The 24,960-nt window shown below is 40.6% G+C and overlaps 1 protein-coding gene across 1 annotated transcript; it reads right to left on the minus strand.

Annotated features, from left to right (window-relative positions):
* Positions 1-340: 340 nt before the first annotated feature.
* LOC112950456 (protein FAM13A-like) lies at positions 341-23,662 on the minus strand. The gene is made up of 5 exons (XM_026042990.1): positions 23,492-23,662; positions 23,149-23,358; positions 21,908-22,091; positions 19,436-19,571; positions 341-391 (listed from the first exon to the last, which is right to left on the minus strand). The coding sequence occupies exons 1-5, from the start codon at positions 23,514-23,516 to the stop codon at positions 341-343; spliced, it is 606 nt and encodes a 201-aa protein (XP_025898775.1). The 5' UTR covers positions 23,517-23,662.
* Positions 23,663-24,960: the final 1,298 nt, after the last annotated feature.

Raw genomic sequence — 24,960 nt, forward strand, 5'->3', positions numbered from 1 at the left:
TCAGTGCTCATCCTGTCTCTTTCCAACAGGGTGAACTCCAACAGATGACCCATGAAACAGTTATTTATAAACAGAATGAAAAACTAGAGGAATATACATATATATATCAATATGCGCTAAACTATTAAGAATAGACTATCTGTTTAGGGTCAGCAGGTAACATCTGTCTGTAGCTGATATATATTAGCAGTAAGATTTTGAGAAGTTTCATTTTTTTCTGGTTATTCCTCAATCAAATCAACAATGATTACACTGGAGAGGTACGTTGACAGAAGGATGAAGGATGACAGAAGGATGACAGAAGTTTCCAAGTGACACTTAAATATCACATGCTTTCATCCTACCTTAATGATGTGTTTCTGTCTCTTTCATCACCTTCTATGTTATCTTTCTGTGAAGAAAGAAGAGAGAAAATGTAAACATTGGGTTACAATTCAAGACCAGCTTGGTCCAATGTCCTGTTATGCCGCTGTTCTTGTCTATTTTTAGGAGAACAAATTATTTCATAAACACTTGTTCATTTAAGTGTTTCTAATTTTCTTGTCATGCTCGAGACTGCATCCTATCATTTGCTTAGCTCATAGCTCATCTAAGGGAACAGAAAATTCATTAACACAGTTCCAACAGAAACAGCTAAAAAAGCTGTCACATTCAAAAAATTAAAATGATATGTTTAAATGACTACTAAATTAATGGTCTCGTTCGGCATATGAGAAAGCAGTATATTAACTCAATAGAAACAGGCATAAATGAAAAGCATTCTTTTCTTAGACCAGAAAGGGTATCTATATACACCATCTTGTGTGAAAAACGCAATTAAAAAAGTTAATCCTGCTTGATGTGGCCATTTGGGAGTGATTTTAAAAATTCTCCCCAGACTAGCTGGCACTTCTGCCATTTAAGACAGAACTAGGATTCAGTTCTAAAAGACTTCAGCTGTATTATTTTAATCTATTAAGATAAAATTTTGATCAGATCTTATGTTATCTGGACATCAGACTGTTAAAAGGTGCAATTAGAAACGAGAAAAACTGTCAAGCTTTGCAATCCTTTTCATTTTGTATCCTTTCATCCCTTGCGATTCTTCCTGCTTGAGTGTCATAACCTAATCTGGAAAACGAGGACATCACAACCATTCACCATTTTGCAGCACAGACATAAAAGTGTTACTGTAATTACATCTGTCATGCAGTCATCTCATAGTAGTGAAGCTGGCACTATGTAGCTAATCGGAGGTACTCAGGAAGGACTTGTCAGGCACAAAAAGGGATCAACTAACCTTTCATTAACCCCAAATTTAAGCAACCTTGCATCAATTACCATAAAAAGGGAAAACTTCTGACTTAGGCAGCAAGTCAGTAAAACACTTAGGCATGTGCTTAACTTTAGCAACTTTAATATGCTAAAAACTTGCTAAGTAGGTTGGCAAGCAGTGAAGTGCCTCACTAAGCAAAGCAAGACCTAAGTCTTGCACATTTGCACTCGCCCCTCCCGAAGCTTACACTGCCTGCCAAGAGAAATTTGACGCAGAGCACTGAACTACCCAATTTCCTTTCATTTACATTCCTAATACTACTAATGCTCAAGTGAAAAGGAAGATGAGGAACCTAACAGCTTGAATCAATGGTTTAGTCTGCGAGAAGGCCAACTGGGAGAGGCAGGCTCAGCTCTGGGCTGAAATGAAAGCCCACCACAGCACACGCTTCCTGCGTGTTCTTTCCTCTTCTCCCCCAACAAATACATCTAGTCTTCAGTTTAGCTCTACGTTCCCTCTAGAGAGGAGGGCTCGTCACTTTTACATCTTGTTTTAAATCGAGCATTTCTCACTTTTCAGCACCAACACATGCTGGATGTACCAACCAGACACGCTTGGCCGTGGCGGGAAGTGCTGGGGAGGCTGGGCCAGAGACCTCTCGAGGTGGCCTCCAAGTCCAGCTGCTCTCAGCAAGGCCGGTCGCTCTGGCTCTGTGCTGCAGCACACGCCCAGGAAGGGGAGTTGGGTTCAGTTCCTTCTCGTCTCTCCCACCCCAAGAGCTCCACAGCCCCTTGCTTGGGCTCCAGTGCGGGGTGGTGTTTGTGCCTCCCCATGAGGCACATGAAGCACATTCTACCCCAACCTTCCTGCAATATTTTAGCAATCATATGGGGCCTGCATCCGCACCCTCCCCTTTCCTCTACAGCAACTACAGTTCCTCAAGATCAGAGTCTGCATAATTCTTGCTCAAGCTCTCTCTAGGACAACCAGCTGTTAATTATTCCACGTTCTTCACTGAACTCTTCAGCACAGGGGCACTAAGCACCTTCTGCCGAGCTAGACACTCCTGGCATAGAAAAGCAAGTCTCTATAGGAAGGGAGTAAGCAGTAAGCAAGTAGGGGCAATGCTCACAACAGCAGCGCTTGCTCCACGACCCCTTTAGCATACTTAATTGTTTCCTAATTGCACAGGGCTTTCTGAATAACAGCAACGATTTCTCCCGGGATCTTGGCAGTTAGCGGAAGAAACTCTGCTAATTAGCAATTCTTTCAACAATTTTAAAATGCATCACTTGAAGCCAAAGGGGACTGAAGCCACAAAAAAGGAGAACAAGGCTGCAAAATAAATAATATTCTGCATCACAAAAACACACAAATACTTTTTTTCTCATTCCCATTGCAAAATTAGACTTTGGCTCTGTATATCTGGACCTCTCACTAACAGCTAAACCATTTATGGTAGGGTTTGCAAAGCAACTGCATTTGACCATGATAATATTTAATTATTAAATGCAAATACAGAAACGTCTCCAAATTGTTTTTGTTCTGTTCAATACATTAAAAAAATAGATTCCTATACCATCTTGCTTCCTTTGCCCTGCACACAGTCAGCCCTGCAATACAGTATATTGCAAAACCACTTCATCGTAGTGCTCAAAAAGCATTTTTGAGATCCCCCCCCCCAAGAGAACTAATAGATCATATAATCATAGTGCCTCCAGCTCTTCATAGGCTCACAAGGAGAAGCTTTCAATTGCCCACAGCACAATAGCTTAAAAATGAGTTCCACACAACCCCAGGAGAGTTTGTCCTCTTCAGTTATTATTGGAGCAGGCCTGCAAGACAGTTTACTACCTACTTAACATCTCAAGTGCCACATCTCCTCCCAGAGCAGTTCTTGTGGCACACTGCAAACAAGCCAGACAAACATTCTGAACGCATACGAGTTCCAACACTTTCCTTTAAGTCTCTTTCCAGCTCTTTGTAATATCTCGCCTACAAACTTCAGAACTGATTTGTCTTACTGTGCTCCATAGGAGAATGCAACTGACTTTTTAGGGACAAAGATGAAAGAAAGGACATTCCTCTCACTAAGGCTGGTTTTGCGTACTAGAAATACGTACAAATGTAGTTTTGTGGCGTGTAGTACCAGTAATGTAGCATTTTCTGGTTTAGGACTGATAGAAACTGCTTCGGAAACAAGTGTCATTGCCTCCCAAAATCATGCAGTACATAGAAGTGGATGTCACACACAGGAAAGCAATGTGGGATGGCAGCATGCTCCGACCCTGTCAATTTTGGAAAATCTCAGCCACCCTCTCTGGTTTCCAACATCTGCCAACATTTCCGCCTTTCAGAAATTCTTGTTATTTCTACTTAAGTTACTAAAAGAAAGAAATCCCAGAAAAGTCATCTTTCCTCTCCTTCATATGCCACAGTTACCAAGAAGACACAGGAGCCCAACCCTGCTCCTCCTTCTCCAGCAGCAGGGCAGGTGCCTCCCTTACGAGCAGCACCCTCATGGGATGCACATGAGTATGAGGCAGGCAAGAGAAAACTGGAACTACAGTCACAGCTATTTGTTAACTACTTAAGTAACAGAGAGGACAGAAGGAAAGTTAGTCCCAAGTGGAAGCGTGTAGGGAGAAGCTTACTGCTACATTAAGGATGCGCTTTTAATTAAGGTTTATCAGAGTGATAATTAATGATTTTACCACAGGTGTTCTCAGAATAATTACCTTCTATTTCCTTACATAGTACACAGTCCTTGGAAGCAGAATCACAACTGTTTCTCCATTTAACTTTCCTTACTTTAAAAGCTATTGCTTGTTAAACGTGTTTTATTATTCATAGTTGGGGGGTTTTCTCTCTTTTTCAGAATATTGTAGTTTTTCCAAAGACCACAGAATAGTCTTCATGTGGTCGGGTACAATCCTGAGCAGCAAACAAAATATGGTATGCATTTCATTATGCTTGGATCTAGGAAAACCTCTTTATTTTTAGAGTTAGAGATTTTATTTTATTTATATATATGTGTGTGTGTGTCTCACTATTACTGCACATATGGTACAGATTTCCCTCAGTTTTACACTGCATTTATGAAGATTGATATCTCTTATTGTTGCACTTGTATATAGGTCCGAACAAGTCACCTTGTTACACATCAATACTTGTAATGTGTACTCATATAAAAGCTCTAGTAATAATCTATACAGATTTATCTGAAGACTAGTTGTGCAGATCAATGCATTAACTAGTGATTACTTAGTTTCCTGTTAGTATTTCTGCTAATAACAATACTTTGTGAAGTGGCTTGGGCTTTCTTAATTGCCAAAAGAAACAGGCTCCTGCTTCACACAGGCTGCAAAGAGCCATTGGGTCACATTTTTCCCTAGAACTTGAAACTCAGAGTTCAGCTTTTTATTAAATTTAAAAACGTAAGAGGGTAAAGACAGGACTTTGCAAAGGGAGGAGAAAAATAACACACAAAAGAGAAAGAGACTTAAGGCAACGAGCCCTACCTTCTCTCATGTTAATCCCTGTTGGATTTGCTTTTTAAGTACGCAAAATTACATTCTGAAATTAATCACAAGTGGAATTTGTCTAGCAAAACTCCCTCCAACACCACCCATAAATTAACAGGACCATCATCTTTTCCCTGTATTTATACCTAAGGCTGTTATCTTTATACTGAACAATGTTCAGCCCAAGGCATTTTAAGAAGATGCAGAGACCTTTCTACGCAGCAGGTTCTGAGTCAAAACAACAGCACCAAAGGGCACCTGTGATGGTTTTATTTTAAATCAGCAGCTAAGGTACTTTGACCACATGCAGGGCACCGTGAGCATCAGCCCAGCTAGCAGCTGTTAGGGAAGAGAGCCCCTGCTTTCCTGCCGTAACCCACACAAGGGCACTGGAGACTCCTACACACTCCTCTGAGTGCTGGCAAGGAGGCCTGAAAATGAACACGCTACTACTGTGAAAGAAAAATAAAATCAAAGACCTTGCATCCAGCCAGTAAGTGCTCTCAGGTAGCTTACCCACTGGGAAATCACACATATACTTCTTAATGCAAGGAGCACGTTCACTATCCTCTGCTTTGTTTGCCTTGAAGTACTGCATAGATGGATATTTGAGGTTGGGGCCACACTGTACATTACACAATACCGAACATATTCAAGTTCTCACTTCATGTGCTTATTCAATGCCAGCATACAAGCAGAATTTCAAGGATACTTTAAGACTCATGATACTGTAAAGCTAATGCCTTAATGACTGCATTGTAGCCTTCAAGAACCCCACAAACATGGTGGTACAGGTGAGATGTCACTATTTATGACAATTCAACTGCTCCTACAACAACTCAATAAAAAAATAGCAACAGATGTCAGAAATCAAATGATTACATTATTACCAAGTCACCTCAGTCACCTACCACCTTTTGGTTTTGCTTTTTTATATAAAACACATAATTGAGGATATATTTACTTTCTGTGAATATCTGGAAATAAAGAAATGAGAGAATCTTCCATAAGTTCATCTGGGAGCACAGCTCCTTTTTTTTCTTTCGTTAGACCCACCACAATTGAGTATCTGGGTCCAAAAAGAAAAAATTAAGCCTTCTTTGAAATGATCTTTGGGATTTCTGTTTGCAAAGTTCAAAGACAGGCAAAACCGTTCAGTATCTATTTATTTGAACTTCTGTCCAGAATAAAACCTTGTTACTGTTGGCTCTTACCAAGTAAGCCTAGCACATAAAGCAGCTTTTGCCAAGAAACACTGAGAGTCTTCCTTGTAGAGAAATTCCCAAGCTTTGGACTGCCCTGTTCCCACAGTGTTTTGTTAGTTGAAGAACTAAAGAAAATGGATTCTGTTTACGTAAGAACAGATATTAATAGAGCCCCGGCTCATTGCCGCTGCATCCCATGCAAGGATATTCAAATTGACTCATATAGCGAATACAGGGGTGAAGCCTTTCTGCTAAGAGGCAACGCACTGAGGTTTAAGATCAGAAATTAGAAATTACACTGGGAAAGGATTTTGAGGCTGCAAGGCAGAGAAGGAGATAGAAAGCACATTAAAAGTCATCATTAGGTCTCCATCTCACGGATTTGGAACACTTTGCCCAGCAGTGCTTACGCTGCACCTGCATCTCCACGTGTTCCCTTTCACCAGCAGACACTGAGGCTGCTCAAGGCTCTAAGCAGAAGAGCAAGACCACATTCAAGATCAGATCTGCTGAACAGTCCACCACTGTCTACTCCCCACATGCTGAGCACTTTTGCATTTCAGTGGGGTTACTGCTCTGAAATCTGTATGAACCACCTCACTAGCTCCCCTCCTTAACCAAAATCCTCTTTATGGGCAAGTTTCCCTCCATCCTTCTTTGATTATACTGAAAAACAAAAGAAGAAATCAAAGCTTAAATGCTATTGCAAGGCTTAATCTTTCCACTGTCCATTAAGCAATCTGGCTCAAATGTCTCTCCCTGATGTCTGCAAGCAGCTTTATCCTCCCTGCTCCCAGGAACAGCAGGGCTTCCAACACAAACATCTCCCGAGCAGCAGCACAGCTGGTCTGACAAACAAGATGCATGAGAAGGGCTGCAAGGGAGAAGCATCCCTGCTTTTTCACCCACCTCTAGATAGTGCAGAAGAGCTGGCTGGGAGTCAGATTTCTCCAACAGAATGGGAAAGGGAGAGAAAGATGAACCTGGCACCTGAGGACCGGTTTAGGGTATTCACAGGAGATGCAATGGAAATTTTATGGACTTCATTGTGACAAAGGGCTGCATGAGCTCACGTGGCCCCAGAGACACCCTTAATATGCAGCTACCTATAAGGAGGCATTTATTCATAGAAACAGCCTAGAAATATTGCAAACTGGTGAAAAACAGTAAAAAAAGACTTGTAATAAAAACTATCGCGATACATTCTGCAGTTCAGTAGAATAACCTGCTATTCTCACATCTAAGACCTGCAACGGCTCTTCTCTCTTGACTAAAATCCCCAGCAACTGCATGTAAGCAGTGTCGAGCCCTGCACCCGCTCACGCATTCCGCTGTCCAGATGACAGGCAAGGACTTGATTCCCGACGCCCACGGAGACATCACAGGCAGCGCTTTCAGCGGCTGAAGTGCTGCCACTGCCTGGAAAAGAGCTTATGCTGACAGACAACCTGGAGACACGGCAACTCCCTGGCTTTTCAAGCATGAAAGAAGTCAACAAACAATGCTTATTTTACACTGAAACACAAATGAGTCCCATCCCAAATTAGGTGTTTTTAGAGGGGCTGAAAGTCTTCATCACACACGTTTTCAGAACGTATGGTGATGTTCTGTAGAGTGATCCAAGAAGTGTAACGTGCTGAAATTTGAGCCATGGTGCTGGCAGAGAAATCCAGCTCTAACGTGCAAGCTCACAGAGCAGCTAAAAATGAAAGCTGAGATGTTGTGGATGAAATTTTATTTCTTGGACAGGAAGCTCAATGCTTGGTGGCAAGAGGTGCAGAATAGGCAGCTGATGAAAAAATATAGGATAGAAAAAAATGAGAGCGAGTGCTGCAGAACTGCTCATGCCATTTCAGATTAATCCTAACAATACTGGCATAATGTCTTCCTTTTTCAACCAATTTTTCTGTTGAAGGAGCTCAAAAGAACAAGAATTTCCATACAAATTCACTGAAAACTACTTGCAGTAAGACTGAGGCAGAAAAGCCTAATTTAAAGGTATTAAGTGACTATTGATATATAACTCAAGCAAAAGACCCTATATTCAAAATGGCAGAAAGAAAAAAACAACATGAATAATGCCAGCAAAAAGGGCCACATTTTAAAGGTATTTGAGACGCTAAATACACCCATTGTGACTTTCAAAGCTCTCTACAAATAACCAGTACCTAAAAGCATAACTTAATAGGCTTGAACATTCTGAGGTGACAGGTTGGTGAAACTTAGGCTTTATCCTGCTCTCAGCATCAGTCTGACTGTCACTTTGCCAGTTTGTCTCTAACAAGAATAAAATAGATGTTTGGGGCAGCAATGAACCAGGAATGGAAGCATCCTAGGGTCTAAGACCCACAAAGCAAAGAGGAGATTTGTCCTTTTCCCCATTAAGCACAAGCAAAACAGATGATATAGAGGACTTCATAGGAGATGGAAATGCATATTCTGCTTGCTGTCTTCCTCCTGTTGTGATATTTTATTCCCTTCTTTCATGCAGGCTGCTTTTAATGCTGATCGAAAGGGCAGTGAATTTAGTGGAAGGTGGTGTTAACCAGCTAAGATCCAGTCCATTCCTAGTCAATGCAGAACAGCATCAATCAGAACAGTCTATTTGCACTGACAGCATCATCATGCTGAAAACCAAGCAGGCAAATAAATCTGTGAGGTTTAGTTGTGCCAGTAAGTGAAAGAGAGTCTCAGTCTGGCTTGGATGAGATCTTCCATCACAGGCACAGTAAACACTTCCCAAAGTCATACCGGATGACGCACACAGCCATGTTATCAGGCTCAACTTTGATGAACTGGTATTTTCCACCTGAAAAACAGGCCTGGGCTGAAAATTGCCCATCTTTACCATACAATTTTTGCTTGCTCAGTGTGGGTTAAAGAGCACCAAGTCAGCAAAAGCCTACCAGAGCTCTGAAGCACCTCCATAGCTAGCTCAAAATGGTAGTGTCAGGAAGATTTCAGCAGAGCTATGATATTTCATGAATAATTTGATGCCTTAAAAAAGTCCACAATCCTTAAGCCTAACAACTCTTGCAGCTACTCTGATGGTGTGGAAGGCTGGAAAGCATCAAATACAGTGGCAGCAAACAGAGAATCCTTCCCTGCAGCACAGCCACTTTCCAGAGAAGAGCTTTGCCAGCTGGTAAAGAAAAATTTGAAATGGAATATGGAAACATACTATTAAAAAAATTGCATACATCATATTGAACCATTAATTCAACTCATTCTGCAACGTGCTTGTGTCTGCCAGGGCTGCAGTTAATAGAGAGCGCATGAAACTCAGAAGGCAATTAAGTCTTGGAGAAAGCACAGTTGGAGGCTGTCGCAGTTTCCATAGCAACCTAAAAGGCTCAAGACTAGTAACAGGAGATTAACTTAAAGGCAAGATAAGTACATAAATATAGCTCTCATTTAACATTTTCTGCGCTTCCAAACAGGCAACAGATTTTCCATTAAAACAATACAGAAATGCAGTCAGATGTTTTGTTATTAATTAGGGTAAAAGGAATCCTTGCAAACATTCTATTTAAAAATTCTGATGATTTCACAATCAGCAGAATCATCCAAACTTCTCCAATTAATTCAATAAAAATGGAAAACAAAACGTTGCTGAAAGATTAGAGATGCTAAGACATGGAATGCAACAGCCATAGTAAGGGTTTGCTGGTGCCAACACACTGCACGCTTATGAACAAATCCTCTCGACACATTTTCCTGGATTATACTTTACATCAGGTTTAAAGTCTGGAGAAGGGTGAGGACAAGATCAAGATTTTTTGTAAACATCTCGGTCCATATTTGAAAATTCTTTATCTTTGCTAAGAAAGACTATATGGCGGAAACTTCAACATTGCTCCTGACACTTGAGTGTATTTATTCAAATTTCAGCTGAGACAACAGTCCCCCTTTTAATTTCCTGTATGCCTCATGGATCCAAAAAAGTAGACTTGAAAGAGATACCTTGACCACTTCTCTGCTGCAGCCAGTGGTTCTCCAGCTGTTTTACTTGATCATTTAAAAGCAAATGATTTATGCATAAAACACTGAGGAACACGGACCCAGGAAATAACACAGAGTATAGAAGTTAGGTGAAGAATATGGAATACTTCAAGTACTGGAAACAGCTGCATTTAGTTGGGACTGAGAATTTTGCTATCCCAACCACTAGGCAACGTTACATTAGCTCTGGCATCTTATCACAGTATTGGCTTCAGAGAAGGGGGAAAAAAAAAAAAAAAAAAAAAAAAAGAAAAACAGTACTCTCCCACCTGCAAATTAACAAAGGATGAGACACACATTACAAGCTAATTTAACACCAGCCTCTTGGGCTAATCCAAAGCACCAATAGTTTTGCCATAGATTTCACAACACAGAAATATCTTTTTGTGCCCAGAATTAGTCAACTTTCCTCCAACTTATGCAAAAAGTTTGGGTGGGCTTTGTTTCTGTAACTAATTCATGATTCAAAACCCAATTTCCTTCATGTAATAAGCTCTCAAAAGTGCATGCTTTTCATGTTTTTTTTCTTCCTGATATTAAATGCCACAGGAAGGACAGGGGAACCTTGAAAAAAGGGCTGCTTTTTGAACCATGACTAAAGAGCACATTTGGAAAGAGAAAAACAAAATCAGAAACACTAACAAAAGAGACGCTTTTTGTTTTTAAAAGCAAAGCCAACTCATTAAAAGGCAAATCGGCAAACCAATGGAATAAACAGTTGCGTCAAATCAAGATTTTTCCTATTACTTGGGAGATAAACCTAAAAGCCCTTGCCTGACAAAAAATTTGATTTGGATTTTCTGCATCTCTTCCTTCAAAATGATGAGAGTCTTCCTTTCCTTCTGTGCTTACAACTAGCTAAAGAGCAAAGCAAAGCTCCTCATTTGATAGAAGCTATTTATAGGGATTGAGCCTATCTATAGCAGCTCTTACTAGACAGACTTCCTCCTAGAATATCCAGTGTCAAAGCCTACATATACTAACTTGGTTTTACTTGCTTCATAGCGCTTCTCTGGTTGGAATTTGTTGACTCATTGCTTGAAGATAAAATGGAGATACTTGGTGAAAAAAAAAAAATCAAGAAATCACTGCTATGTAATTCAGAACATACGCTACACTTCATCCAAGATCCTCCACGCTCCCCATGGCAATATCCAAGCACCACCTAGGGCAGCGAGGCTGGCTTAGCACTGCCCGAAAGGGCCCCTGCTCTTTGCTGCTGGTAGGGTGGAAAGCTGCCTGCCATACGTGTAGAATACAAGAAAACAGCAAGCTGGCACTGTATGTAAAAATATTCTCTGCCATGAGTAAAACATTATAAACCCATCAGCTTTAATTTAATAAGGAACAAGAAGCAAATATAAAAAGATTTCTCTAAAATCAAGTGTTTGTCCTACTTTATAATATCAAGAACTTCAAAGAAAGATAGAATATTGTCACTTTTCCAAAAGAGAAAGACTTGAGAGAAAAAGGGAGAATACCTAAAGGGATTGTAGCACTTTCCAGAGTAAATATTCCACTTTGAGTAAATGAGCTGCGACAGGGTCAGCTGAGGACACCATTTGCAACTTCTTCATTGAAGTGATTTGTCAGTTGTTACCACAGAATTACTTAATTCTTCTATTTTCCACTAGTTTTTTTTCCTGCCTTTCAACTAATTAAAAGTCACAGTCAAAGAGCATGCAGGGGCAGCAGCAGCCCTTCAACTCTAAAGTCAACTTGGATTTAAAAAAGAAATCCATGCTATTTAAAGTTTCCAGAGAAGGGACCAAGAATGTATTAAGTGAGAGGAAACCACACTGAAAAAAATCCACCATTCCCCTCAGTATTCTTAAGAGCTGATCTGTCTTTTAGTTCAAGTTACCATATCCTACTTTGAAAAGTTTGTTTTCCTTCTACAGAGTGACTGTGGCAGTGGCAGTCTTCTCAAGAGGGACAGCTTAATATTAAAAATGCTACCCTCCTTTTTTTGCATATAAAAGGTTTTGATTTTTTCCTTCGAGTTTGACTCGACATCAGTGTCTCTCCTTTCTTTAAGCTTCCCTCTACTCTTTTATAAGACTGGAGGAAAATGCAACAACAAAAGTTAGAAATGTGTTTCTCAAGTTTTAGCAAAAGGCTTAAAAACAGAAATCAGAGAGAAGCTCTGCAAAGTACTGAGGAGTTTGTTTTGAATTATTACTTGGGTGAATTCTAAGCACATTTTAGGAACAACATATCTATGAATTTTCTAAGAAACTCACTTCACCTCCTCTCCTTTTTGCTGTAGACACTCCAAAAAATTTTATAAGGAATGACAATTACCTTGATCTGGACGAAAATTTCATCTGTTTATGCTCTGCTTTATCAGAAATCACAGTGCATTTGTTACCATATGAATACAGGTTATAAAGTGGTAAAGAAATGAACCATTTTCTGCTGCTAACAACTCACACTCGAGGCAGATCAAGAAGGACATTCTTTTAGCTGACATGTCTGTCTGCAATTACAAATTTGCTAGCAGTATCTTTACTCTAAATCTTGCAAGACAAAAAGACTATTTTCTTTGTAATATCCAACTTACCAAGGGCAAGTGAAAAGCTCAGCTCACTTGTTATCTGCAACACGGCAGCGCATTGATTTGTCAGCAGCTCTTTGTGCAACTTGCTTAAGCTTCTAGCATGACCTATGCTTAACGGTGACAAAAGGCAACTAAATAGATGCAGCTCTTCTATATCATTCTATTACCCTATTAATATTCATTTTGAACATGTTTATCTTGTGCCCTTCCCACGTCTTCCCCAAGACATTTTGGTTAAGCACAGAACAGATTATGGGATACAAAGGGTTAGCAAAATAGGTAGGATTTTGCTTAGACTAAACATGTAGGATATGAAAGCAAGAGTTGGAAAGTAAAAAAGCAGATCAGCTATTCAATCAAGGAATTATTCCATTCATCCATCATCCCTTACAACCAAGCAGTAGATTTCATGTGGTATTTCACTGCTGAAAACACACAAAGGACAAGTATATTTAAAAGGGCTGTATGGATTAGAGTAATAGTGCACAGTATATACTGCACATAGACACCGCCTGCACACGAGTGGTGGCCCAAGGCTTTCCCAAAGGGCAGAAGGAAGGAAAGCTGAGCCCCTCCAGCTGCTCTCACGCAAAGCTTGACAACAGCAGCAGCTCCTGCTCCTCCTTGCAGCAGCCCGCTGGACCCGAGGCCAGGGCGCACAGCAGCAGTCCCCCCAGCTCCTCTTCCTCACCCTAACAGCTCAGGGGAACTTCCCCCAGGTTAGTATCCTTTAACACGGTCACGTCCAGACACCGGCAGCTAAGCGGTCGCCAGGCGGAAGAGCTGAGGGCCCAAGCGGCTACCTCCCTCCGAGGGAGAATCACTGCGGGCTCAGCCGCCCTCCCCAGGGGCCAGGGCGCATCTCGTGCAGAGGGTGGGCAGCTAAAATCCAAAGGCCAGAGTTCGGGCTCATCGACTCTCACCGCTCAGAGCCCACGTGCTCAACCACCCAGGCCCAGCCCACACATGCAATGCTGACCTGCCGTAATGTCTGTTCAAATTAAAAATGGCCTTTGAACTGACTTTGAAATGCTCCAGGGGAAAACAAAGCTTCTGCAGAAGCTTTTGTACTTACTATAATTTTCTGAAACAACACATTGATTTTTCCACAATACTCTTTCAGGCTTTTTTTCCCTGGTTAATGCTTCCTATTTTTTTCCACAAATCTTCTCATTTACAAAAACAAAGCTATAGCAGGACAATTCGGGCTAACCAAGAACCCTAGGGAACAGCAGCAGCATACATCTTTGTCAGCCATTTCCTCTCATTTCTCATGTTTTTGGCTATAATAAAAAATACAAATGCAACATAGAAATATTTCATCCTTTTCCTTTTTCACAGCAAAATTAAAAGGTACCCAGTATTTAGTCTGACAGCCCTGGAAACTATTTAACAGAAATGCTGACTCATGAATACTTACCTCCTTTTTGACATGAAGAAATAAAACAGACTGCACAGGGGAAAAAAAAGAACCCAAAGAGGCTGGGAGAGAACAAAGCTGCACTTGGCTACAGCACAGTAGCCCACTTTAAAGATTCAGCCATGTCTTCATACAGCTACACTTAAATGCACGACATATTCTCCTGACAGCTGCTATTGTGCAAGTTATGGAGTCTTTAGTTTTATAGGGCACATGAACAATTAATTTATAGGGGGAAAAAAAGACTAAGCATTTCAGCATGTTTGCATCTTTGCTAGGCCTTGTAAATGCATTCAAAAGGACAGAAGTAGCCTAGAAATTGTAGGGAGATGTCTTGAGAAAGATATTCAGAATATGCCATTAAATTTACCACTGCATAGCTCCACCTACCAGAAGCCCTGAGTTTCTATGAAGACTACAGTAAAAAAAATTTTTTTAATCCCTTTTTTCTTTGATTTTTTCCGAGACTTGATTTTTATTCTACATTTCTTGACTTTTTATCTGTTCTGTACACATCTCCCATTGTCATCCTTACCCTTCCATGACTGGGGAAAAAAAACAAAAAAAGGGGGGGGGGGCTCTCTCTCCTGTTATTATAGCCAATGACAAATAAAAGCCTGAAATATTTTGATGCCTATATATCGCAAGGCCTTCAGCAAAAATAGTTTTAATTTCCCAAGGGATAAATCTCCTCTGATGTTCTGGCAAAGAGCCCTGATAGAATAAATCAAGTTGTTCATGTACACCAAGGAAAAGGAATACAAGAGTGACAATAGATGTTGCTGATAATCTTGCTGGAGAAAGGTGACACCAGCATAAAAATAAAAAAGGCCTGCATTTCATAACAGTTTGGAGGTGAATTCATACCCTTCCTTCATGCTTCTCTGATATCAGTAATTATCCAAGGAAGGAACAGGCTGACGTTCTGCTGCCTTACAAAAATAGAAAATACTCAATGCTAAGGCAGGTACTGAGAACTAAAACATCCTGGTTATTTCAAAGCAAATCCACCTTGGAGCAGCAGAGGCCAATGCTGACACCAAGTGGAGGAAAACTGCCGGTTCCGTCTCCACTGCAGGCTTGAGACGGATGAAAAACCGTGCGCGGCAAGTGCCTGGCCCGGCGTTGTGGTTGGGTGTTTGAGCACATCAGAGCAAAGCAGATATTTTTGTCATCCCAATGCAGGCACTAGCTGATTAATTGCCCTCCTCTTCCTGGCAGCGTAGCTGACCACAGCAAGCAAAGCAAGCAACCACCTGCCCTCCGCACAGGAAATATTGCTCCCCTCCACCCATTGCACATCACGCTCCTTAATTTGTAATCAATATAATTTGCCAAGTCTGAGTATGACTCTGTTCGCAGAGCTTAGAGCAGGTATCCGCAGGCAGACGGAGACCTCAGAGCAGGTGGCTGGAGGGACTTTTTCCCGAGCCAGGGACAGCTGGCACTGGTGAGCAGGTCTTTCTAGACCTCTCACACACTCTGTGTCTGTCTCTCTTGCCCTTTCGTGTCTGTCTGTCATTGCCGAGCGATGGACAGAAGACAGATCTGGACTAGCAGCCGTGCTGCTCCATTTGCTCACTTCAGCATCATCATTGCCCAGGCCACAGAGCACTTCATCAAATTTTCATGGCTCTAATCAATAAAAAAGCCAGCATTTTTCCAGAAAAAAAATTTACACCCTTAAAATTCACTGTTCACAACTTTTGTGGAGATCCAGGCCCTACTTTGATCCTACACGCAGGGCATTTTTTGTTCAGCCTTCTGGCTTGGGTATTACCCAAGCACAAAGATAAAACTTAACATTAAATGAGCCCATGCTTTTGCTAATTTACAAAGGTTAGGGAAAACCTATTTCTGTGGAAATGGAAGTAATATAAAGAAATCCTTCTACAAGATAACAGCAAGCCCTCCAAAGCACTGACAAATCTCCTGTCACTTCATGTGGAATATGCGGGATTTGCTACGTTCATGTGTAAACCCAATTAAAATTTCTCCTTGCTAAGCAAAGCTAAATGAGGAGAGTCAAGAACTGTACCAATTTAAACTAAGTAAATATTGCTAAAAGCCACAAATAGGAATGGAATAATGTTCTCCTATCCAAGAAAAATGACTTTGACAAGACATTTCAATCTAACCTGGAAATCTCAGTTTACAAGAGAATGAGATCTTGCTTAAGGGTGGAGGGGAAGGGGGGAAAAAAAGATATCAACTAATTTCACAAGCATTGTCATGGGAATAGTAATGGAAAACTCCAGTTAAACCATCAGCCATCCTTCTAATTGAAGACAGTCTGTCTGGGAGACCACAACTCTCTTTTATTGCAGCTTTGGATAAAAGCAAGGCACTGAGTGTTTCCACAAAACTGGGTCAATGCTGAAACACCCATTTCCTCTTTGAAAGAGGAATAAAACCCCGAGATTGTCAAAACTCTCTAGACCACAAAAGCCTTCCCAACAAAACCATAATTCAAAGAGATAGAGTCTTCTTGAAATACTTAGCTGCAGAGCTCCAACCAAGGCAAAGCCACACTGTACAGTTTAAGGGCCAACTTGCAGGTGGCCACGGCCTGACCCCGCAGGTCTAAGGAAGAGCCTCCCAGGCACAGGCTGCACCCTCCATTCACCAGCCCGCAGGCTCTCCCCGCTCTCTGCGGCACAGCTCCACCTCTGCTAGACCGGCTAGACAATCCACCCAACAGGACCCTGCAGCCTTGCTCCTGTAAAGAGAAGCATGCATAAAGGGCAGAAATAAAGCTAGAAACGAGTGCGTTTCCCTCTGGGAGCAGGCTCCCTTTAATGTAACCCGTGCTTTGATGGATGGGCACGCAGCGAACCGTGCACACCCACAGAGTCACGTTTCCGTTTGCCAATAGGACAAGGGCAGAATTCAGGGAGTAGAAATCTACAGGTGCTGTACCAAAGGAGGACCTGAAAAAAGCAAACAAACAAATCCAGCCCACCCAGATGCAAAAAGTTCCATAATTAACAACCTAGAACAAAAGATCCAGAAATGTTGAGAGCAAAGAGCATGACAAATTGCTATGAGCAAGGTTAGTTCATAATTTAATTACAATTTAATTACATTTAGACGCTAAGCTCTTCTACACTTCCAACACAGCAATATGCTTCAGGTTGAAAACAGCTATCTAGAGAGGCCTCAGGTCAAAACACATACCAAATTATCTATTTTTTTTTTAAAGAATGATTTAAATGAAATTGAAAAGTCAGCTGAGTATTAGAACAGCTTGTGAACTAGACCAGATTACAGAACTCTTCTGCATGATGCTGGACATTAAAGAGGGCCTGTCAGGATATTACAGCATTCCAGCATATACTAAGAAGGGAAAACAGAATGCATAGCATACAGTAACCTGGAAAAGGGCAAACTAAAACACATAATATCTCATCTGTATCTTTTAACCATCATTTTCAGATGGAAGATATGTGTTAAACAGTCAACTATCCAACCCAGAGTAAAAGTTCTGAACCACTGGATTGGTGTTCTGAAAAACTGGCATTTATTCCCCCACAAACAGTTATCTTGAATGAGGCTGCAGACTGGAGTAGATGGAGTGATAGGGACTGCCACTCCTGCACACCCCTCAGCATATCTAGATGTACTGAGACCTCTGCCCAGGAACAGTGGCTCTTGTCTTTCTAAGGCTACAAATGAGAAAACTGAAGGTAAGGTATACATTAGCTGTACAGCCTGCCTGACAGATTGGTATGGCTTTAATTTGTTGAGGCTTTGCTAATTAGGGCAGTATAAGGCAGTAACAAGGCAGTGGTCCGGGTGTAAGTATCAGTGTGACTGCTTTAAGTTATTTCAAGAGAAACAGCCAGTAAAAACAAGTTTCATTTCCAGGAAGCAACAAAGGAGCTACGCCAGGTTTGCCATTTCATTTTTTGCTTGCTGTGCTGGAACTAGTGCATATGCTTTTCATGTTTAGTTTGTAAACCTAACTTTAATGTTTCCAGTTTAACAGACTTTGAGCAATTGTTCTATTATCAAAGATGAACCATACCTATCCAATGTGGTGGGTTGCCTGCCAGAAATTACAAAAACAAGATCAACCACAGAAGATTGAATTCCCTTCTCACCCACAGATGGGATTTCTTTCATAAGCTTACCTCAGAGCAGGAGAGTGCCTCACGGCTGTGCCTTCACCAGGGTTTTATTAACAACTTGAAAGGATCTTTTCAGCAGAATTCCATCCCACATCACCACAATCCCAAACAGACCATGACATTTTACAGAACTACAGGGAGTGAAGTTGCTTCTGAAACAAAGGCATTGCAATAGAAAGGCAAGGCTCCTGGCTTCTCAAATTCCTTCCAGTTTCATTTAGTTGATGACACTTCACATTTTACCCAGTTTTAGACACAGAAGCAGAAAAGTTTTGATCTTGAATGATTATTTGTGTACAAGTTGCAGGATTTCTCAATGATCCTATTGGCATTAACCACCTTCAGAGGGAAAAGTACGAGCAGAGCTAGAGCTGTGGACTCCAACACTGTTTTAACATTAAATGACCCTAGTTTTAAATTAGGGCCACATCCTGTAACATGGGAGGAATATTTCAGAAATGCCCTCACATTGACACATGCTGTCTGCTGCACCTAGGACTGTATTGGAATTCTTTTAAAAGAGGTGCCCCAAGAAACACAAAAAAAAGGCATTTAAGCCCCAATACTCTGCTTTGGAACATATGGTATGCCACAAATACTGACTGGCACTTTGCCTTAGAAGTCCACCAGTTGGACATATACAAAGCTGAGGAAGTAAGGAGTCACAAACTCTAGCACCATGACCCAGAATTACATTCAGTAAAAAAATCTTTCATAACCCTTTACCTGATCTGGGACATTTACACTGAAACATTCCTGAACTGCAAGGATGTGTGATAACTGCATGGTGCAACATTACGCTGAAGCTTTTTCTACTACATTTCCTTCAGGCTTTTTTTCCAGTAAATAACAGCTTCTTTCACCCGAACGCTTTTGACAAACATGGCAAACAAGGAATCAAAGTAGAAACGTGGTTTTAGAAAAGAACGTATGCAATGAGAGTTTGAACATACTCAATGACTTCATCTGAAAAGGTGAGAGATCTCACTCCTCCTGCCTTGACTTTCTTCCCTCACCAATGTATAGCCAATCACATGTACAGAGTATTTTTCCTGAAGAAAAATCCAATGGCATTGGACAAAACAAATATATTTCAAACGGAAAAAACTTGGGTTTTTTTTCTTGACCTTTCACTTTTTCCACTTGCATTTTATACAAAAATCAAAAATTAAACACTAATATTTCCCTTCTTGCTTTGGCATGCAACTGATTAGCTTCTTGCTAGCAACACGAGTTTAGTCATTAATTACTCTATGCATAAACAAATATATTTGTATCTGTAGGTTACAATCTAATGAGATACTTTCAGTTCCTTACTGAATCAATGTAACTTTCTCACCTTAGGGTCGTCTGCTTGTTTCAGGGAGAAACAAGGGTCCAAGTCAGTGAAAAGCATCTCATAGTGTTGCAGCAAATACAGCAGCAAGCCATTGTAAAGCCTTTGATCTTCACAAGCCATGGGACTCACAGGGATGCTAAGGAAAGAGCAGGTGGATTAAGTTTAGCAGCCCTCAAGTCACAAGCAAATAATGAGTCACCCAGACAGTCCTCCAGCACCCTTGGTAAGGCAGCAAACAGCTGGTGGGGAATGGTCTGGAAAAACAACTACATAACAGTCTACTTCATTGTAATAATTTATAATTTTACAGACAACAATCATATGCACTGTAACTTCCAGACACTCACATTTTGCCATGTGTGCACGTGTCCATGCAGACATGTCTGCACATGCATGTGTTTTTAAGCAGTAGTTACACTACACATGCAAGTAGTCCAAGTCAGAATCAGTTAAAATTAGGATACGCATTATATGAAATTGTAATTTCATTTCCTGAACAAACTATATGTATTCCCCATGGGAACTATTTGGAGGCTGGGAGGACATCTATGGAAATGCTATCAACTAATCTAGCCTGCTCTATTGACAGCCAGTTCTCAACGACAAAGAAAAATTTCTAAAGGGGAGTCACGTTCTCAATTCAATGCCATATGAGGTGCGGCTCTGCAGTTGGCTTGAATTATCGATGGCGTCCCATCCTCAGTCATGGGTGACAAGGATCTCAATAAATATTCAAAACAAGCAGCATTAAAGTGAATTGCTGCAATAGATGAAAAGAGTTTCTTTCATACTCTGTTTCCATGTGAACTGTGATATTAGTTTTCCAGTACTTAAAATTCAGGATAGTAGGAGCTTTCTGCAATTCCATAATGAGATTTTGAATTTAATAATTGTATTAAGGGTTATATTTTGTGTTTTGTGATTACTGTAGTTACTAATTATGAAGGACATGCAGCTTAGTTTTGTAAAGTGCAATCAGCGACAAGTTTTACATTCTAGTTTAATGTCCCCAAAGCCCATATATATTCCATGTTCCAACTACTGAATATTCTAACTCAGTTGCTGGTGGGAAACTCTAGAAAACATTGAAACGTGACAGGCCTCTGCAGATGTGTCAACAGATTGAGACAGGAAGTAATCACAGAATTTACACTTGAATATAAATTTCAAATAAAGAGGTTTATAAACAGCCTACTTTGCTAAACTCAAAGCAGGGAATATTAATTGCATAACATTGCAAATGGCCAGAATGAATACAAGCAGTTTGAACACCTAGGAGGAATTAGAGCATCTCCAGCACAGTTACCATTACATCCAGAAGGCTATTTCCAACAATTTCATGGCATACACAAAGTAGCAAACTAGAAAGTTGTTTTTCCACAACTTTCATGCTCTGACTTTACAAATACAGCGAGAACTATCTAACTTGTCTCTATTTTCTGTCAATCTACACTTTAGGTGCCAAATGTTTAATAATATTCTGTTCAATTGCACTGTCTTGCTCAGACAGACATAAAGGAAAAATACAATTTCATTCTCAATGTTGGTAGGTTTGACTTGCCACATCAGAGTGGCTTTAAAAGAGCTGGAGATAATGTTCAGATGGGAAATATATGACTATTTATAGTAGCTGCATTGTCTTGACAAAACATTCTGGCAAGGAAACCAAGAAAGTCTGATGCTGTTTGCAAGACTTCCCAGTCAGGTCATTGCCACAAACATTTGTTTTAGTGCTAAGTTTAATTTAAAAGCCAGACAAAGGGCCATGTTGAGAAGTAACTGGATCATCTCCCAATTTTCCAGTTTCTCTGGAAAATTCACTCCTGTCAGAAACTACTCTAGGCTGTTTCTTCTCACTGCCTTGACTTGTCTGCAATCCTTTTTTAGAATCTAGTTATGCATCTGCTCACTTACCTTCCCTAGCTTCAGCCCACCATTTTACGACCTGCCAATTCTGTTCTCCTTAGCAACTCGCAATGTTTGCATACGTTGGTGCCACTAAAAAGCTTGAAAACAGGAGAATGAAATACTTGCCTTGCTCCACAGGAAAGACTTCTTCATCTCATAACAAATATTATTACGAAGTCCCAAAGAGTATGGACTTTTCAACATCAATGTCACCACTGTGTAGCCTGTGCAGCTAGCACACAATTTGCTAGGAAAACGGAAATATTTCTTATCCAAAGAGCTTTACACCTCCCATACCTCTTCAGTGTTTTCCTACTTGAAGTTGTCTCTCTCTCTCTATATATATATATACACACACACATATATATATATATATATGCAAGGGCCTAACAGAGTCAAGGTATCCAGCTAGCTCGGTCTGTTCTCACCTGCCCATAATGCACTGCATAGACATTTAGCTTCCAAAATGCTGTACTTAGTAATAGGTGAACAGTTATGATAACCATACTTAAGTACAGATCTATAGCACCATCAAAAATAGCTAAATAGAAGCAAAGTACTCACTTAAAAAAGGCAGGCCCAAACACAATGGCTAAGTTTTCCAGAGTCATGAAATTCACTGCACTGTGTGCTGACACCTTTAACAGGAAAGCAGCCAGGAACTGAAGGAGGCTGTGATGGGCTTTGGGCAGGCAGCTCAGTAACTGTCTCAGGTTCTTCAGGCATTCTGTTGTATTGACTTCATGCTCTGTGAAACAGCAGTAAACATACATAAATATTCCTAATATTTACATGATTATTAGAAATAGATCTCCAGCACACATCTGGGTGGCTTTGACATTATGGATGGTAAATAACACCCTAAATGACCATTCTATCACTAAAAAATACAATCTATAAAATGCTAATAATACATATGCTGTTTGAGAGAGAGAGAAGAAAAAAAAAACACACACAAACACCCACCACATACCCATTAACTGAGTAAGACTGTTCAGGATAGTGAAAGCAGAATGACTGCAGAAAATCTTTGCCAGCTGTTGAAAGAGATTTAAAATGCACACATGGACCTAACCTGGCACCTAGTCGACAGTGTTTGAACAGATACAATGCACAGTCAATGCCACAAACTCCTCTTATCTATCCACAAACACTTGAAGTAGTTATCATTCAAAATCACTGGGTACCATTGTCTGAAAGCACTAGCTAAATGATTGACAGTGGGGTTTTTTTTTTGGCCTTTATACAAATAAGAATTATAGGTATGAACAGGAAGCTAGACAGGCACCCATTCTGCCTCTGCATTTTGATGGTTTCATGCCATTCCACTCACTGTTGCCCAAGGAGATATGAAAACTAGTAAGAAGAAACAGGGATATATAAAAAGGCTTCTGTAAGTGAATAGATAGGAAATGTTCTACTTGGAAGAGAAAGAAGTGAGACTGTGAGTGCATAAATGCATGAACAGAATAAGGTGGTGATAAGATTAAATAAAAAAAAATAGTATTTCAAGATAAGGTAAGACACCAAAATTACAAAGAGAACATGCAGAGGAGAAATCTCCTCAAAGAACATAGGACTGGATTGCAGAAGGCCTTGCCTCCTGATGTGAAGTACAAAAGTGTTAGTAACAATAAACTCAAACAGAATTAGACAAAGTTAATAGAAGATAAGTCTATCAAAAGCAATTATTCATCAGTATCAGGTCAAGGAAACTCTAAGTTCTTGCTTACTAGGAAGATGCAATGAGTCTATCTGCCACTGTTAGAGAAAGGACATTACCTTGGCACATGTCCGCTCCATACCTTGGAAAGCTTTTAGGAAGCCAGCACATAGATGGTCTGGAAAAACAGCCACTGGGAGTTCCTTCAGAAAGAGTTTCAGCAGACTGGCAACAGAATCAACGTCTCCATCATTAATAAGGTCTACATCTTCCCCTCGATTGTATTTCTGCTTCAATTCCTTGATTTTATGCACAGAGCCATTGATTCGAAATATACCTACACGCTCTAGACCTATTTGGCAATAAATACAAAACTGTAAGCACTGGTTGCATTGCCTGTGCAGTAAATATTTGTTCCTCATAGAGCAGAGGCCCATCTAAGAAAACACAACGACTATATGAAAGCAGAGAAAACATGAGTTTACCAAATACTTCTAGGTATTCCACCATCTGTGTCACAAGAAAGGGAACTCTGCATTGTGGTTCTTCCTGTATGAGAGTTTCCAGAGGAACACCAAATGCACTTCTTCCTTTTTGGAGCTGGAGATCCGGTGTGACTTTATTTGTTGTTTGCTTAACTCGAATAGAAGAAAATGATTTCTGGGGAATAAAAAACAGTTATGTGCTACACAGAAGCTGAATTTTGCCTTTACACCTTAGCTACTATTTTGTCTTCATTTAGACTATACTATGTGTATATATATATATATACACACACACACACTATATATTCTAACCCAGTGCATGTTCCTAGAATACTAATATCACTCTACTTTTAGTAGAGCCGAGACAACACCTGCAACTGGAGAGATCCAAATAAGACCTGCAGGTGCCCAAATCTGTCCAAGACCAGAGAGAGATCCTAAAGATCTTTTCCTGTCCAGTGCCAAAGAACATGAGCTTAATATCATGCAACCTAGGACGTGATCCCAAACCACACAGCACTCAACTAGCCTCACTATAGCGGGACACCGCAGTGAGCAAACAGCTTATCCTCAGCTATAGGTGAGGTCAGGCACAGAACTGAGCTGCTTGCTCTCATCTGCACACTACATTGTGCATAACTCTGGCACATAATTTGCATATAGAGAATGACCTAGCACTACAGCTTTACAAGAGTTTAAAACAAGGCAGAGGGACATAAAAGGCCAGAAACAAGAAAGAGTAGTAGATTCTGACATACCATGGGGCCCTAAACAAGGTCTTTTCCAAAGCTGGCTCATGAGAAGATGGGCATGTCACTGCAGCAGCCATCTGAGCTCCATAAACCTACAATTTTTATATTTCATTCCCTGTGACCATGACAGACAGCTTTAATCTAAAGCCCTGAAAAGCATGTGTTACCTCAGACTAAGCCCTGAAGCTATTTCCTAAGAACCCTCCTGAGCACTGCTGCCATCACACCAGCATTGCTGGTAATCCATCCTTCTGCTTGGAAGCATGCAACAGAGAACAAGCATTACCTCAGCCTCACAGTCAGCCAAGCCAGGGCACTCGAACACAAGCTATCCCCTTACTTCCCACTCACTCTGTTTCTAAGCAATGCAAATTTAACCCTTGCTTCTCCAATATCAAATCCCAAACTGCAGTTTTGTGGGAATCTCAGCTGGCAGAAAGCTGTGCTCCCAACATATAAGCTAATACCTTCTCAATGCAACCCTCTGCTGTAGCTTCAAACATCTCTCTAGCACTGATGCTTATGTAGCACTCAACAGGCAATCATATCGTCCCTAAATACTTGGTGACTGAACAGCAAGGAAGCAGTCAGTCACTGTCAAATATCTGAAGAAAAAACACAGTGGTAGTAGCCAAAGAAACAAACAAATAAGAAACAATTAAGATGTTTACTGTGAGCACTTGTCATTAGCATACTTTTTGGTCCACTGATTGACCC

Source organism: Nothoprocta perdicaria, unplaced genomic scaffold (genome assembly GCF_003342845.1).
Source record: "Nothoprocta perdicaria isolate Ctin4 unplaced genomic scaffold, notPer1 scaffold_32, whole genome shotgun sequence".
Classification (NCBI taxonomy): Eukaryota; Metazoa; Chordata; class Aves; order Tinamiformes; family Tinamidae; genus Nothoprocta; species Nothoprocta perdicaria.

Excerpts from the sequence above, each read along its gene's own strand:
- LOC112950456 (XM_026042990.1), bottom strand. The coding sequence starts at position 23,516 with ATGGTGGAATACCTAGAAGTATTTG. Across the intron at positions 22,092-23,148 it reads CTTCCTAAAAGCTTTCCAAG|AGCATGAAGTCAATACAACA; the intron begins GTATGGAGCGGA and ends GCTGTTTCACAG. Across the intron at positions 19,572-21,907 it reads TTTGGGCCTGCCTTTTTTAA|CATCCCTGTGAGTCCCATGG; the intron begins GTGAGTACTTTG and ends CTCTTTCCTTAG.